General features: G+C 38.9%; 1 protein-coding gene and 1 long non-coding RNA gene across 2 annotated transcripts; both read right to left on the reverse strand.

The window, feature by feature from the left end:
• Positions 1-459: 459 nt before the first annotated feature.
• LOC142621173 (uncharacterized) lies at positions 460-1,407 on the reverse strand. The gene is made up of 2 exons (XM_075794491.1): positions 1,146-1,407; positions 460-880 (listed from the first exon to the last, which is right to left on the reverse strand). The coding sequence occupies exons 1-2, from the start codon at positions 1,321-1,323 to the stop codon at positions 687-689; spliced, it is 372 nt and encodes a 123-aa protein (XP_075650606.1). The 5' UTR covers positions 1,324-1,407; the 3' UTR covers positions 460-686.
• Positions 1,408-13,512: 12,105 nt separating this feature from the next.
• LOC142621211 (uncharacterized) lies at positions 13,513-15,077 on the reverse strand. The gene is made up of 2 exons (XR_012841724.1): positions 14,938-15,077; positions 13,513-13,750 (listed from the first exon to the last, which is right to left on the reverse strand). It is a non-coding gene; the product is annotated as an uncharacterized LOC142621211 (long non-coding RNA).
• Between the last annotated feature and the right edge of the window lie 2,588 nt (positions 15,078-17,665).

Consider the following 17,665-nt stretch of genomic DNA (forward strand, 5'->3'; position numbering starts at 1 on the left):
AACAACTAGCCTAAACATTCAATGTCTAGTATTTTGCTCTACAAACAGTAGAAATTGATATAGCATCTCATCATCAAAAAGTAAAGGCAAACATATTTTAGCTTTATGAATCGGTGACATAATGCTAACCATTATTGCCCAATTTGAATTGTTGTGTTTTAAACTCGTGAAGTAAAGAGCATTAACTTAGGCATGCCTTTGTTGGTTACCTTAATCAAACACCATAACATACAACGAAATAGCAAATTAGCCAATGTTTAACTACCCAAAGCATCATAATCCATAGACATATTCTCAAATTTTTAACACACACACACACACACACACAAGCAAAGCATAAGCATATATTCCAGGCTACAATTGCAAAACTTGCAACATTCTATGCTTTGCTTCAAACTGTCAACCACTCAATGCAGCACACCACTAGCATAACCATTTGAAAAACCATAATCACAAACATGAACTAAAACAAACCTTAATTAACACTACCAAACTGTCTAGCAAATCAAAGCACACAAACATCATCTAGAACAGAACAGAACAGAACAGCACAGCCCAGCCAGAGGCTGAACCTTCAACACTTTGAGCTGAAACAAGCACCACCACTACTTTCAGTCAATCCACTACCTACTACATTGTGATACCATAGCACAAAGAAACACATTATATCAAACATACTAACATATCTACACGCGGCCATCCCACAAGCAATCCGACCGGACTTTACCGGCTTTCAAAAGGCCCTCGATTTCTTCAGGCGGGTTCAAACCTAGACTCCGAGCACGCTCCCAACGGGCCAGTCGAGTCATCCCAAGGCACGGTCCATATGCCATGTTCATGTCGAATTTCCGTAAAATGTCCTCATTCTCATCATTGTCATCTATCACCCCCAAAAACCAGAAACATCAAAAATCCATACATTAGTACATTTGAGAGCAAACACATTGCTTAATTAATAATTAAGCAAATCTTGATCGTTTGAAAACCAAATCAATTTCAGTGCCCTAATTTCTTTTTTTGAAAACGACATCGTATTCAGTATTTTCTTTCTGGGCAAAAAACAAGCAAATTTGAAACCCTAACGAAAGAATATGCATAAGAATCTGAAACAAAACCCTATAAATTTATGAGAGTGGGAGAGAGACCTTTGAGATCAGGGGAGCCGTGAGAAATGAGAGCCGAAGGTTGGGTGATATCGGAGCCGAAAGTGGCGGCGTTTTTGAGCGATTTCTTGGTGGAAATCTTGGAGTTGGAGGGCTTTGAAACGCCGCTCTTCTTCCTCTGTCTGTAGAATTCCTTGATGTTTCCTGATGTCGTTGCCATCTCTATCTCTCTCTCTCTCTCTCTCTCTCTTCAAATTTTTGAATTTTGAATTTTGTTTCTCTCTCTCTTTCAATATCTCAAGGGAACAAGGCTGTGCTTAAATAAAATTTGAATTTTTTTATTGCTTTATTTCGTTTTTGTCCTTGTAATTTTACATATTTTCATTTTTGTCCCCATATTTATGTATTTTACATTTTTAAACACTATACATCGTATTTATTTTTATTCCCAACTAACAAAAGAGTAAAAAATTTGTTTTGTTATTATTATTATTATTATTATTTTGATTATTTCATTTTATATAGAGAAAGTGTAATAATAGAGATATAAACTTTTTTACAAAAAAATTTACAAACTATTGATGTGATGAGTGATTATTGGTAAATAAAAAAGTGATGTTTTTGTTAAGTTATTTAATTTTTATTTTATTTTATAAGTAAGATGTTTATTGATATCAAAAAAGGAAACACCCTAGTACACAGGAAGTGTACAAGGGTTAAACAATCAAGAGCAAAAATTACAAGAATCTAAGAAATCAAGAAAAGATAAAAATGATTGGTTCCGCAAAGTAGTCAACCAATCTATAAGGGTTCTAAAGAAAACTAGCTTCAAGTCTGAGATTGATCTCTCCTTATCTTCAAAGCATCTGCTATTTCTCTCTCTCCAAAGACACCACAATAAGCAATGTGGAACAATCATCCATATTTTCATTTTTGTCCCCATATTTACGTATTTTACATTTTTAAACACTATACATCGTATTTATTTTTATTCCTGATGATGCCGAAAATATCACCAATGAGTTGCAAGCGCTCCTCAAACGAAAGCAACACCTGCAAAAAGAAAACGAAGGACCTAGAAGAGAGCACCGGTGTGGTGTCGGCCGAATACCCTCCGAAGGTCAAGTTAGAATCTTGTTCCTTTAACCCTAGAGTGCTAGAGTTAAGAATATTATGCGTACCTTCATACTTAGGGTTTCTGGGGTATTTATAGTGGGTAGAATTACCTTTGTTTGAGGATACAACTTCCTTCTCAAGTTCCTTTCCATATAGGAGTCTTCTTAAACGTGTGCCGCAAGGAGTCTAAATATAAACGTTTGCGTGGGGATAAAGCAGAAGCTTATCTGAAATATATCAAACGACACGCCACGTGGCATCCATAATTAATTTATACAAGACGGATATTCAGCAACCCCTAACCGTCATAGCTGGGTCAATCATGGTGTCGATCCGTCCTCACTGTTTCCGTCCATTTACTATTTTTATCCCCTTCAGTTGCCCCCTTCATTCCTTGGATCCGTCCTTATAATCTGACGGATCCATGGAATGACTAAAAGCAATGTATTAAATGGGGACGGTCTTGGCATACCATGACGGATGACACGTGGCCTACATTTCTGGCGAAGAGCACGTGGCCCTCATGGATTGGCTGTTTACCCAAACCGAGGCGTCGCTTCGTATTCCGCGCCCTCTACTCTATAAAAAGCCAAATTTTTCTCCCCTTATTTTACCTTCATATGAAAAACTTGTGAGCAGAGCACAACCGTCACAACTATCGTGCCTTCCCGTCATTTCAGCAGATCCGTCCGTCGATTCTCGTCAGAAATCATTTCGATTCGGTACGTATTCCAAGCCTTTCTCCGTCTTTCTTTGAATTTCACTGTTTTAAGTGTGTTTTCTTTAGAACCGTCGGTGTCTTAGGTTGTACCGTCATAAATGTAGGTAATGTCTAGTGCGTCAAGTAACCAGTCGTTTGTCCGCGAGGGGGCGGGCTACGATGAAAAGTTTCCGTCAGGTCCAAGAGATCCTGACACTTCAAGTGAAGAGAGGGATCCGTCAAGTACCTCTTCTTCCCTTGATGGTGGTCTAGAGACGGAGAGTTCAGAATCGTCCAGTAGTAGCTTGGACGGTGTGGATCCTCCCGTCCAATCAATAATTGGCCCAGATGGCCTTAGGGAGTTCGTCATGCTGCCTCTCTGGACGGTAAACGATTTTAGGTCGTCCATGACCGAATCTCAACTCAACACACTTAGGACAAAGTACCAAATACCAGACAACATCCGTCTACGTCTTCCCAACAAATCCGAGAAATGCTACTACGGGGGTAGACGGTGTTGGGATCTACGAGCAAGCTTTAAAGGCGGGGCTCAGATTTCCCTTGAGTTCTCTTCACCGTCGACTTCTTCAATACCTTGGTCTGTCCGTCACCCAAATCTCCCCAAATGCCTGGAGAGTGTTCATTGGGGTTGAGGTTTTGTATGGGGCGATGTCTGAAGGTGCCAGAAGGTTGACGGTGGAAGAATTTTTCCATTGTTACCGTCCAACAGAGATCGTCAAGTCCAAGGGGATGTATAGCTTTGTAGCTAGAAGTCCCTTATTGAGGCTCGTCAGTGACACTCCAGACTCAAATAGAGACTGGAAGAGTCGTTACTTCTTTTTAGAAGGGGACGAATGGATGTGCCGTCCAGGAGATGTAACTAACATGCCCGTCGACACAACATGGGGCATAATGCCTCCGTCGGGTATGTGTACCCCTTTTTTGCTTCCGTCCGATCTTTGAAGTCAATTTAATTTATTTTCTAGGTCTAACCGTCCTTTATTGCAGCTCGGGACCGTCCTCAGGTTGACTTGGAGAAGTGGAGTTTTTTGGAGAGAATTTTTAACAAGACAAAACTGCAGGAAAGAACTTGGGCTCAACTCGTCACACTTGATACTCTGAATTGGTATTGTGACGGACCCGAACCTTCATCCGCTGCCCGTCAATATGATAACAAAGTTCGAAAACGTAAGTTCGTCAAAACTATACCCGTCTTTCATTTTTTCTTTTGCTTTACTTTACCTTTCCTCTCTCATCCGTCTATGATTTGCAGAAATGGACGCCGCCAGGAGGAGAGCCCTTATCAAACAGCAAGCAGCAAAGAAAAAGCAGGACGGGGGTCAAGCAAAAGGGACGACCCATACGGTACCGTCAAAACGAATCCAACATGAGAAGACGGACCGTCCTCAGAAGAAACAGAGGACTACCGTCGAACCCGTCGTGGCCTTACAAGCTGAGAAAACGCCCGTCAAACACGGGAAAGGCAAAGGTTTAATGAAGGGTCCAACACCTCCAGGGGAGAAACCGCCCGTCCTCTTTCGGGAAGACTCGAGCTATGCTCTCGAGAAGATGTCGTCCATGCTGACTGCTGACGACTACGCAGACCTTGGAAACCACTCGACGGAGGCGATGGGTGAAACGGGACTCTTCACCCTTGCTCAGGTAATTTTGGATCCGTCTAGTATTGTAGCTAAGTTCCTTTACGCCCGTCATTATCATGACATCGTTTTTCTTTTGCTTCCAGGCTATGGTGATGATGAAGGGGCTTTTTGGCCGTTGCCTTAATCATGAGACATCCATGGACCGTCTGAGACAGAAAAACAAGACGATGGAGGAGGAGTTACATGAGCTGAAGACCTATAAGATTAATATGGACAGAAAGCTCAAGTGCTCGGAGCAAGTTAGAGGCGAAGTGGAGAAAGAGAATGGGCATCTACGTGAACTTTTGAATAATAAAGATAAGCAGCTGACGGAGACGGTGTCGAAGCTTGACAATGCCAAGGAGATAGCCGTCCAAGAATATCGTGATTCTGAGAATCTTATAACGGAGCTTGGAAACTCCTTTGCAGACGGGTTCGACGACGCTATCCGTCAGGTTAAGTCGTCGTACCCTGAGCTGGACGTATCTCACATCAACATTGATGCTCAAGGGCAAACACTCGCGCAATCCGTCCAGTCAGAGAGTACAGATGAAGTGTTCGCCGTCACTGCTCCAGCCAATGAAGGTGAAGTTCAACCTCCTACTCAGCAAGACGACGGTCCATTGGACGGGAACTCATCTCCGAAGAACGAATAGAACACTTTTCCTTTTGTAAAAATTTATCACTGTTTAGTGAACTTTTGTTTGAACCGTCATTTGTAATTTTTAAACTTGACTTATCAAACCTTAAATGGCATGTTGCTTGCTTATTATCCGTCGTATATTCAGATAACCCGTCCATTTGTGAACGAGATTTTCTAATCTTTTTGTGTAGTCGGCCTTATTTTATGGAGTTGTAATATGGGATAATCCGTCCACTTTTTAGACTTAAGGTTTTTTACCCTTTGGGTTATCCATCCACTTTGTGGACTTAGGTTTTTTAACCTTTGGTTGATCCGTCCACTATGTGGACTTGTAGGTTTTTTACCCTTTGGGTGATCCGTCCACTATGTGGACTTGTAGGTTCTTCACCCTTTGGGTGATCCGTCCATAGGTTCTTCACCCTTTGGGTGATCCGTCCACTATGTGGACTTGTAGGTTTTTCATCAGCATGCATTTTTTAGAAAAAATTCCACTCATAAGTTCAATAAACCAAATTGTTTATGAAAAAGAAAAAACTGAGCTCTAAAAAGTAAAAGCTATAACTGTCTAAAATTAAACTGGAAAGTAAGGCAGTTGGTATCGTGACTGCTGCACTTATTGGTAGTACTTCTTCAGGTGCTCCGTGTTCCAGGGATGGCTTAACTTCCTTCCGTCTAGTGTCTCCAAGTAGTACGTTCCCTTCCTGTGCCATGAAATGATTCGGTACGGGCCTTCCCAGTTGGGACCCAGCTTTCCCAGGGATGCATCTTTCGTAGCGCCAAGCACTTTTCGTAACACTAGATCTCCAACTCTGAAGTCTCGGTGCCGAACCTTAGAGTTGTAATGTTTTGCCATCATGTCCTGATACCGAGCCAGTCTTTGAGCCGCTGTTGCCTTGACTTCATCAACAAGGTCAAGCTGTAGGCGTAATGCTTCAGCATTCTTACTCTCGTCATAGCTTTCCACACGGTAGCTCGTCAACCCAACTTCTACCGGTATGAGGGCTTCGGCACCAAACGCTAATCGAAACGGTGTCTCTCCCGTTGGCGTTCTTGCCGTTGTTCTGTACTCCCATAGGACACTTGGTAGTTCGTCTGGCCATATGCCCTTTGCCCCCTCGAGCCGGGTCTTGATGATCTTTAATAAGGACCGGTTCGTGACTTCAACTTGTCCGTTAGCCTGTGGATGAGCGGGCGACGAGTAGTGATTCTTGATTCCTAGCTGAGAACAAAAGTCTCGGAACGCATCGTTGTCGAATTGCTTCCCGTTGTCCGACACGAGTACTCTCGGAATCCCATATCGGCAGATAATATTTCTCCATACAAAGTTGCGAATATTTTTCTCCGTGATAGTAGCAAGAGCTTCCGCTTCCACCCACTTGGTGAAGTAGTCGATTCCTACTACCAGGAACTTCAGTTGTCTTGCCGCCATTGGAAATGGACCCATGATGTCCAATCCCCATTGTGCGAACGGCCATGGGGCTGTCATAGGTGTGAGTTCCTCCGTTGGCTGCCTAATAAGATTGCCGAACCGTTGACACTTATCGCAGGCTCTCACGTATACATGGGCATCCTTCTGCATTGTCGGCCAGTAATACCCAGCTCTGAGTAGCTTGTGTACCGCAGACCTTGACCCCGAGTGGTTTCCACAGATCCCTTCATGAACTTCCCTCATTACGTAGTACGCTTCGTCATGGCCCGGGCATCTTAGATAAGGGCGGGAGAATCCTCTTTTGTAGAGGATGCCTTTGATCAGTATGAATCGGGCAGCCCTAACCTTCAATTTTCTTGCGTCTTCCTTCCCGTCTGGAAGCTTGCCGTCCTTGAGGTACGCCACAATTGGAACCGTCCAATCATCTCTAGTGATTAGTTCCCGCACCCGAACATTATCTAGTAACGATGAATATTGGACGAAGGACAATACCTGCTTCCGGGACGACCATAGGTTCGGCCGAAGCTGCCTTTGCGAGTTGATCCGCTTCTTGATTCTCTTCTCTCGGTATCTGAGTTATCGTGAATTTGAGGGCACTCGTCCGACCCTTCACTTCTTCGAGGTACCTTCTCATTCGTTCATTCCTACAATCATAACTCCCATTAACTTGGCTAGCTACGATTTGGGAATCGGAGTAGACCATTGCTTTCCCGGCCCTGCCGCTATTGCAAGCTCCAATCCCGCCACCAGGGCCTCATACTCCGCTTCATTATTCGTAGCAGGGAACTCCAGACGGATCATACATTCAATCTTATCTCCTTCTGGGGTATGGAGTACAACCCCGATTCCTCCCGCATGCTTATTGGAGGATCCGTCTATATGAATTCTCCATGTAGGCGTCTCTTCTACCCCCTGCTCCTCATGTGTAGTGAATTCAGCAATGAAGTCTGCCAATATTTGTCCTTTCACAGCTGTTCGTGGCTGGTATTGGATATCGTACTCGCTTAGCTCGATAGCCCACAAAGCCATTCGTCCGGCGGTTTCAGGATTGTGCATTGCTCTCCGTAATGGCTGATCCGTCAGGATTATTATTGTGTGTGCTTGAAAATACGGCTTCAGTTTTCGAGCTGCAGTTACAAGTGCGAAGGCGAGTTTCTCTATCCGTGGGTACCTCTCCTCAGCGCCTTGTAGCGCCCGGCTTACAAAGTACACAGGTTTCTGGACCTTCCCTTCCTCTCTAATGAGAGCCGCACTTACCGCTGCCGACGAGACAGCAAGATATAGGAATAATTCCTCCCCCGGCGTAGACGGGCTAAGTAATGGCGGGGCAGACAGATATGCCTTCAACTCTTCAAATGCCCTTTGGCATTCGTCCGTCCACTCAAAAGATTTCCTTAGTGTTCTAAAGAAAGGGAGACACTTGTCGGTTGCTCTTGATACGAACCTATTTAAGGCTGCTATCTTTCCCGTCAGGCTTTGTACTTCCTTCACCGTCCTTGGAGGAGATAGATCCATAATTGCTTTCACTTTCTCGGGGTTGACCTCAATGCCCCGCTGGGACACCATGAACCCTAAGAACTTTCCCGCATTACTCCGAATGCGCATTTGCTTGGGTTCAGCTTCATTTTGTACGTTCGAAGAGTGTCGAAAGTCTCCTGGAGGTCCCTCAGATGATCCGACGCCTTTACGCTTTTTACCAACATGTCATCTACGTAGACTTGGACGTTCCGGCCAATCTGGTGCTCGAACATCTTGTTCATTAATCGTTGGTACGTGGCTCCTGCATTTTTAAGCCCGAATGGCATCACCTTGTAGCAAAAAAGCCCTTGACTCGTCACAAATGATGTCTTCTCTTGATCTGTCTTCTCCAACTTAATCTGGTTGTACCCCGAGAAGGCGTCCATGAAGCTCAACAACTCATGTTTTGCGGTGGAGTCGACTAAAGCGTCAATCCGTGGGAGCGGGTAGCTGTCTTTAGGGCACGCTTTATTTAAATCCGTGAAATCAACGCACATTCTCCACTTCCCATTTGACTTTTTGACCATTACCACATTTGCCAGCCAGTCTGGATAGTACACTTCTCGTATGAAGTCCGCTTCTCGTAGCTTCTGCACTTCCTCTGCTGCAGCTCGATCCCTTTCGGGGGCGAATACGCGTTTCTTTTGTCGGACTGGAGAGAACGAAGGTGATACGTTTAATTTATGGACTATGACCGTCGGATCTATCCCTGGCATGTCGTCATGGCTCCATGCGAATACATCTTGGTTTTCTTTGAGGAAGAGTAGGATCGCATGTCGAATCGTTTGGTCGACCGAGGTTCCTATCCTGGTAGTTCGATCGGGCCTTGAATCATCTAGTTGGACTTCTTCCAATGTCTCCACGGGTTCCGCCACTGTTCTCTGTTCTTCGATGCTCATTGTCTGTACATGGTCATCCATCTCCATCATGGCCACGTAGCATTCCCGTGCAGTTACCTGATTTCCGCGTAGTTCTCCAACCCCATGTTCAGTGGGAAACTTGATCATCAGATGGTAGGTTGAAGTGATGGCTTTCCATGCATTGAGAGTAGGACGTCCGAGTATGGCGTTGTATGCTGAAGAACAATCCACCACTAAAAAGGAGACATTTTTAGTTATCTGTCGTGGGTAGTCTCCTACCGTCACCTCCAATGTGACGGATCCTAAAGGATGGACCCGGGTTCCCCCGAAGCCGACGAGGGGCGCGCGTGCCGGGATCAGGCGCTCCTCTGCAATCCCCATCTGCTGGAATGCAGGATAGTAGAGGATGTCTGCTGAGCTCCCGTTGTCTACTAGAACTCGGTGGACGTTGAAATCCCCTACCTGGATGCTAACCACAAGTGCGTCGTCATGGGGGTGGTGAAGGCGCCGGGCCTCGTCTTCAAAAAACTCGATGCTGGAGCCGTTTCGCCGTATTCTTTCTAATGAAGGTCCCGTCGATTGGACACTCTGTACCGTCCGTAAGTAAGTCTTTCTGGCCTTCTTGGACGATCCTACTGAAGCGTTGCCCCCCATTATCATCCGTATGTTTGCTACCGGTGGTCTGAGACGCTCGTTTTCCCGTCTAGGATTCTGCTCCTGAGGATGATCAGTTCTTTCCTTCCTCACGAACCTTTGCAACCTTCCTTGCCTTATAAGGGCTTTAATCTGTTGTTTCAAATCAAAACAATCCGTCGTTTCATGGCCGTGGTCCCGGTGAAAGCGTCAATATCTATCTCTTGGCCTCTTGTTCGGATCTCCCTTCAACTTGCCCGGGAATGTCAAGCTTCCTTCATCTTTGATTTGCATTAGCACTTGGTCAATTGGGGCTGTGAGGGGGGTGAAACTTGTGAACCTCCCTGAAGGCGGTTTGGGTCTCCGGTCTTCTCGTCGATCTCTGGTTCTAGCCACTTTTCGTCCGTTATCTGGTTTCATATCTTCCTCTCTTTCCCTTTTCTTTGGTTTGTAGTCTTCTCTGGCCAGCAAGGCATCCTCCGCGTTCATATACTTCGTCGCCCTGTAATAGACATCGGACATAGTTTTTGGGTCATTCTTACATAGGGAAAATAAGAACTTACCTTCTTGTAACCCGTTTGTGAATGCTGCCACAAGTGTCTTGTCGTCGGCCTCGTCTATCGAGAGGGATGCCTTATTAAAGCGGGCTATATAAGACCTTAAAGTCTCACCCTCTCGTTGTTTAATTCCCAATATACATGCAATAGACCTCTTGTGTCGATGACTTCCGATGAAGTGTGACACGAACTGTGCACCTAATTCCTTAAAAGTGCCGATGGAATTAGGCGTCAACTTGCTGTACCAATCCCTCGCAGGCCCTTTCAAGGTGGTGAGGAAAGCCCTGCACATGATTTCGTCCGGTACGCCCTGAAGATGCATTAGAGTTCTGAAAGACTCCAGGTGATCCAACGGGTCCTTGGATCCGTCATAGTTTTCCACATGGGGCATTTTAAACTTTGAAGGGACGGGGTATGAATTCACCAACGCTGTGAATGGTGAATCCGTTCTATGGACTAGGTCGTCCAGATTGCTGGATACTCGTCCCTTAAGGGCGTTCATCATTGCATCCATACGTTCCCTCATCTCCTGCATTTCGGTAGCTATGTGAGTCGGCACCGGGTCTAAAGCAAGCGGTTGATTGGTTTCTTGTCGCTCGGGTCTAGTCGGAGCGTTGCTGCCCTCAGGCCTTTCCGCGTTCCTTCCTTCGGGACTAGCTCCCTCCTGATCTTCCTGTGGTGCGCTCTGATGTGCAGTTATTTGCCGTAACTGCTCTTCTAGATCATGATTCTGCTTAGTGAGGCGCTCAACCGCCGCTGCAAGCGTTTGGACCTGCCTTTCCAAAGCGGTGGCGCGTGGTTCGTCGCCTTGATTGTTGTTCGTTGCCATCGATCGGGTGAGTGCCATGCAACTCTTTGTCTCAGGGATAGAGCGAGGCTAATATAATCCGAAGTTTTTCTTCCTCCTCCTTAGTGTTATATTTCCCACAGACGGCGCCAACTGATGATGCCGAAAATATCACCAGTGAGTTGCAAGCGCTCCTCAAACGAAAGCAACACTTGCAAAAAGAAAACGAAGGACCTAGAAGAGAGCACCGGTGTGGTGTCGGCCGAATACCCTCCGAAGGTCAAGTTAGAATCTTGTTCCTTTAACCCTAGAGTGCTAGAGTTAAGAATATTATGCGTACCTTCATACTTAGGGTTTCTGGGGTATTTATAGTGGGTAGAATTACCTTTGTTTGAGGATACAACTTCCTTCTCAAGTTCCTTTCCATATAGGAGTCTTCTTAAACGTGTGCCGCAAGGAGTCTAAATATACACGTTTGCGTGGGTATAAAGCAGAAGCTTATCTGAAATATATCAAACGACACGCCACGTGGCATCCATAATTAATTTATACAAGACGGATATTCAGCAACCCCTAACCGTCATAGCTGGGTCAATCATGGTGTCGATCAGTCCTCACTGTTTCCGTCCATTTACTATTTTTATCCCCTTCAATTCCCAACTAAAAAAAAAGTTGTTGTTATTATTATTATTATTTTGATTATTTAATTTTATATAGAGAGAGTGTAATAATAGAGATACAAACTTTTTTACAAAAAAATTTACAAACTGTTGATATGATGAGTGATTATTAGTAAATAAAAAAATGATGTTAATGGTAGACTTAGATGAAAATCGAAAAAAAATTGGCCACAACAACAATATAGAAAAAAATATTGTAAAATAAGTTGTGGCTGAAACATTACTTTTAGAGAAAGAGGGAGTGAAGGACAAACAAGTCAAACTTCCTCTTTTCCGTTGCCTTGTTAGCAAGAACACTTGCATCTCTCTATTTACACAAACTTAACACAAAATGAGATTGATGTAATTTAATCTTATTTTAAAAACAAGATGAGCTCAAACTTATTACCAAACTTGATTATATGTTCAAAATTTGTTAATTTTCTTGTCAAATAAGCTCAAATTTATTCACGAACTACTTTATTTATTTATTTATTCTTTTATCAAATATTAGAAAAGCCATGACCAAAAGTTTTACTTACCATAAATCTATTCTAATAATTAATAACCAAATTATAATATACAAAATGATTTTCATTTATAAACTTATAAAAATTACATCTACATTCTACCAACCTTATATTGCTATTATATATAATTTCTACTATAAAATTGACTATTTATATTACCAATAAATTATAATTAATATTTTTATTAGCTTATTTACAAATTTACATTATCCAATGTCAAGTTTGTATAAGTATATTTTTAAACATATATACATATAATATATATAATATTATATAAACTTAAATCGAGTCACATGCTTACGAGTATATTCATGAACATATTATTATGTTTGAATTATTCTTGTTTAATAGTCAAGCCTAACTTTAAACTTGAGTTTGACTTGTTTTCTAAGTCAACAAACATAAATAATTCTTTCCATGAGCCAAGCTAGAGCTAATCATAATTAGCTCACTTTATTTGGAACCGAATGTACAAGGTTCTATTTCAACTTGTAAATATAAAATTGTTATTTAACCACTATTTATGCTTAAAGCCCGTTTGGAATTTTTATAGAAAGGTATAAAAAGTAAATCTTTTAAGTGATAGAACTTTTGATTTATACTTTATAGCTTTACGATGAAGAATTTCAATTCAAAAGTTCTTTAGTTTTGGCAAAATACTGTGTTAAAGTGATTTGACTTTTGAAGTTGTTGCACTTATTTAGTAATTAAATTGACACCGAGCTTACAGGCTTGGGAAATGATATAAAAGATGACATAATAAAAGTGATTTGTATTTTCACACATGAATCCAAATACAAATCACTTTTATTTGGATGGCAATATCTAGAGTTGGATTTGGATTTGAAATCCATTTATTTAAAATCTTTTGATTTGAAATCCTTTGATTTTAAAGTTCCTTGTTTGGGTCTTTTTAAACAAATAATGATTTGAAACTTATCATTTGAAATTTTATTGTTTGGATACCTAAATTTGGATTTGAATTTGGATTTAAATTTAAAATCAATAGAATATATTTTATGATTATTATTTTTCTTAATCCTTCCACATTTTAATTTTAATAACACTTTTAATAAATACATGAGGTAATATTGATAATTCTTTTTTTTTTGAGAAACAGGTAATATTGATAATTCAATTGACAAGATAATGACCACATATCTTTAGTTGTAGACAACTAAAAAAATATCTTGCCAACTATTGACAACTAAAATTTTTATATCAACTAGAGAGGAAACCCAAATGCATGGATTTCTTCACAACATTCAAAATCTCAAACTAAAAAATTATTCTAAAGTTCATAACAACTAAAAAGTTATATATCAAGAGAGAAAAAATACCCAAAATAAGTGTATTGTCTTCCCATTTCTAATATGTTTTTCAAATAATGCAAAATTTAATATAAAAATTATACATATACATATATAAATATAAATATAAATATAAAGTCTCAAATAACACGACAATACTGAGATTGATATTCCTCAAACATTTCCTTTGCTAAAACATCTTGAAAAGCTGTCCACTTTTTCGTTGAATGGACATATCTCTTCCATCGTTGTTCATTTTTTGTCTCTGTTTATTTTTCAAAATACAAACTATATATAAGAATCTATAACTAATAAAAAGGTTATCAAAGAAAATCCATGAAATCACACTAAACAAACCAATGTAATTGCAACTACAAATATGAATAACAAATAGGAAATCCAGTAAAGTCAGCATTCTTTCCAGTAAAATTCTAATAAAATCTTCTCCACCAGTCCACCTATAATCAAATGAAAGACTAAAGCTTCCCATCTTTTCAGTGTATTAATTATAGTGTTTGATGGAATTTAAAAAATATAAAGCACAATTAAATCACAATATGGTATTCTACAGGTCAGTAACTCCTTTCTTTATATGTAAACTAGCAGGGGTTATGCTCATGATTGAATTCATGCATAAGATGTCTCACTAGGCAGAAGCATTGTTGTACAGTTTTTTTAAATATTTATCATGTAAATGCAAGAACATAATATAAGACTCACAAGTCTCTTTGCTTAACCAAAGAGAGTTGAATTTGAAATCCTTTAACAAAAACCAATGGACAAAAATACATACCAATATGAATAGCTTCATTGTAGAAAATGAAAGAGAAAGCTTGGGGAAATTATATCTTCTCTTTGACGGTAGTCAACTTAGTCAACTATAGAGAATTTTCCTAGAAACAGATTCAACCACAGGAAACACAACTGGAGGCACACATTGCAAACTGTATATTAATTGTTAGCTATGTATAAAGCTATGAAAAAATTAGTTCCCAATTTCTCTTGGACTTGGATGTTTTCCTTGTAATGTATGTACATCTAAGTAGCTCAAAATCTCAGACTAAAAACTAATGCATTAAAATATATAGCTCACAGAGTCATTTCATCAAACAGTTCATTGCATTTCAATTATACCAACTTTGAACTCTAAAAAAAATAAAATCTCCAACAATTTCTTAACAAAACTAAGCCAGCCCATGCTTACCAGTAGATACAGACCGACATAGAAAAATCCAAACGAAAACCACACAACCCAAATACAAGCAAAATCAAAAAGAGAAACAGAAAATCCACAAAGAAGTCAAAAAAAGAAAAAAAAGAAAAAAATACAAGACCCACAGATAAACCCAAAATCCCATTGATATTTTGCTGAAGCAAATTTGGAATTGAAGGAGGAGAGAGATGAACAGGCTAAGAAGACGAGAGGGTTAGTGCGAACTTAGAGAGACAAACCTGAGCACCATGGTGATTGCAGCTTCAACGTTGTTGTCGCAGCTTGAGGCAGAGAAGACGTGAGCTTTGCGTGAGAGGATTTCAAATTCCACCGTGTACGAGGGTATTTGAAATCCATGGATTTGAGCCTATCAAATTCTGGTTGGTTTGATTTGGGACCAAATCCAGGTCCATTCCTTTTAACTTATCCAAACAAAGGATTTGGATTTGGGCCCTCAAATCCAAATCCAAATCCTCAAATTCCAATCCAAATCCAAGGGATCCAAACAGGCCATAATTTAGGAATGGTTTGGATTAATTGTTTTAACAATTGTGTTTTTTAAATATAGCAATTTTAGATAGTACATTTTAAAAACATGATTTTTTAAAATTACATATACGCATTTGGTAAAAATGTGAAAAAGTGATTCTTTTTTTAATCACAGTTAAGCATTAGGATAATATTGATCTAAAATTGCTGTTTTAGGTTCAAATTTTCAAAAAGGACCTAGACTATTATTATTATTATTAATGAAGTTACTAATTACTACTAAATTTGTAGAGAGAATGAGAAACATTAATATAATTACAAAAATAATTTTTTTTGAAGAATAAATATAAAAAATAATAAAATGTTCACAACCACAATAACGAAGAATTATATTCTTTGGATGACCATGTATTTTTTTAGAGAAGTAATAAGTCTATCACATCTTCATAACAAATTTTAGGTGAGAAGTTGTTATTGGTTCTAATTTAAACCAACCATTAAAATTACTTTTTTGCACAACAGATCAACCCGTCATTTAAGATTTATTGTAAAAATGTTGTGGGCATAACATATATATATATATATATATATTTATTTTATGTGGAGAGACTAGGAATATATCATTTGCAATCAAACATGATTTAGGTAATCTTCACTTGGTAGTCTTCACACACAAACAAACCTATAATTGAGACAATCTTTAAAATTTATATGAACAAAGTTTCTCTTCAAATTAGTTTAGAGATAAATCTTTCAAACTCCTCGTATATCTTTTTATTGAATGTGTATTTTGAAAATTTAATCGCTGGATTGTATGTTCTTATTATATCTTTAATGTTTGTAAAATTTCAATAAAGTTAAAGATCAATTGCTATGTCATTAAACAAATGTAAAAACTTTAAGTTTTTGTGATTTAAACTTGTGTATATAAAATAATTTTATTGATCAAATTTATATATATAATAATAAGTGAAGCTGAGAGAAACTCAAATTAAAATTCCAAATTAGAGTTCTAATTTTGCACCATGTGTCCTAAATTATTTATTCTTAAAGAATTTTATTTCTTAATTTCAGAATCAAATGTGGGACCATATCATAAATATTCACCCAAGTGAGTTATTAAGTACAAAAATCAAAGAGTCTAGAATAAATGAATTGTAAAAAAAAAGGTGCTTCACAATAATTTTTTTTAAAAAGGACAATTTACATTTTATACCTAATAATATGCTTACGAAATTTTTTAAAGAGTTAAAAAAATATAAAAATGATTATCAATAGTATTTAAATTATATATATAGGAATTATATTATGTATCTTATTGTTGTGAGAGATAGGGAAATGAGGCCTCTAAAAAAAGAGAGAGATTTTTGAATGCTTTTTAAGGTATCTCTCTTTTTGGGTAAGCGGGGTGGAATCGCCACTTAAATCTTATACAAAAAAGAAAAAGAAAAACTAAATATAAAAGTACATGACTGAATAGTTCCTTTCATTGATTAAAAAAAATACATTTTGTAAATTGAAAATTAAATGACTTTGGGTCCTAATTACAATCTACCAAATAATTACATGACTTTAGATCTTAGTTACATTCTACTCAAAATAAAAATAAAAGACAAGGCCTAGATCTACCTATTCAAAGATCTAAATTCGAAAGCTAGGTTACGGAATGAGAAGGTGTTAGACACCCATTCCGCCCAGACAGACTTTGGTCTTCTAGACTCTTGTGATATATGTACCCCTTTTATGCATGCTATGAATGATATGTTGCACAAGTAAAGTAAATTAAATCACACAAATTTATTTATGAATGCATCATCTTTTTTATTTAAAAAATTCAGATTTGTTGTTGTGAATAAAAAATTGATTTCGGTTTGTAAAAAAATTAGATCTGTTTTATTGTGTAAAAATAGTGGTTTTTGGAGAAAAAATTCAGATATGTTTTTTATTTAATTAAAACAAAGTTTTTTGATTTGTTAAAAAAATTCAGATGTGTTTTTTTTTTTTTTTTTTTTTAAGAACTTTTAGAAAAAAATGGTTTTTTATCCTGGTCTAGTGGCTAACGTATGAGACAGTAGCAATTTTTGTGAAAGAAAACTTAGCAAGTATACATGACTTTACGAAACTCTTAAATAGGCCTCCAAGTCTACAAATGTTTTTTTTAAACAATTATTCAATCAATAAAATTCAGACTTTTGTCTTTTTATTTTTTAGTGGATTCTAGACCCTTTCTCATTGTGGATTCAAGGACCTTTGTGGATTCAAGAAACCCTCATGGATTCAAGGTTATTTTAAGAAGGAAATGTGTTTTGTTCTTTGTTTTCAAGAAGTAGACATGTTCTACTTTTTTATGCTTCTGCATCTCGCATCAATTAGTATTATAGTCTTGACTTATCTTGGTCTAGTGGCTAACGTATGAGATAGTAGCAATTCTTGTGACAGAAAACTTAGCAAGTATTATGTGACGTATAGCTAGCATTC

This window comes from Castanea sativa, chromosome 12, assembly GCF_040712315.1.
Source record: "Castanea sativa cultivar Marrone di Chiusa Pesio chromosome 12, ASM4071231v1".
NCBI lineage: Eukaryota > Viridiplantae > Streptophyta > Magnoliopsida > Fagales > Fagaceae > Castanea > Castanea sativa.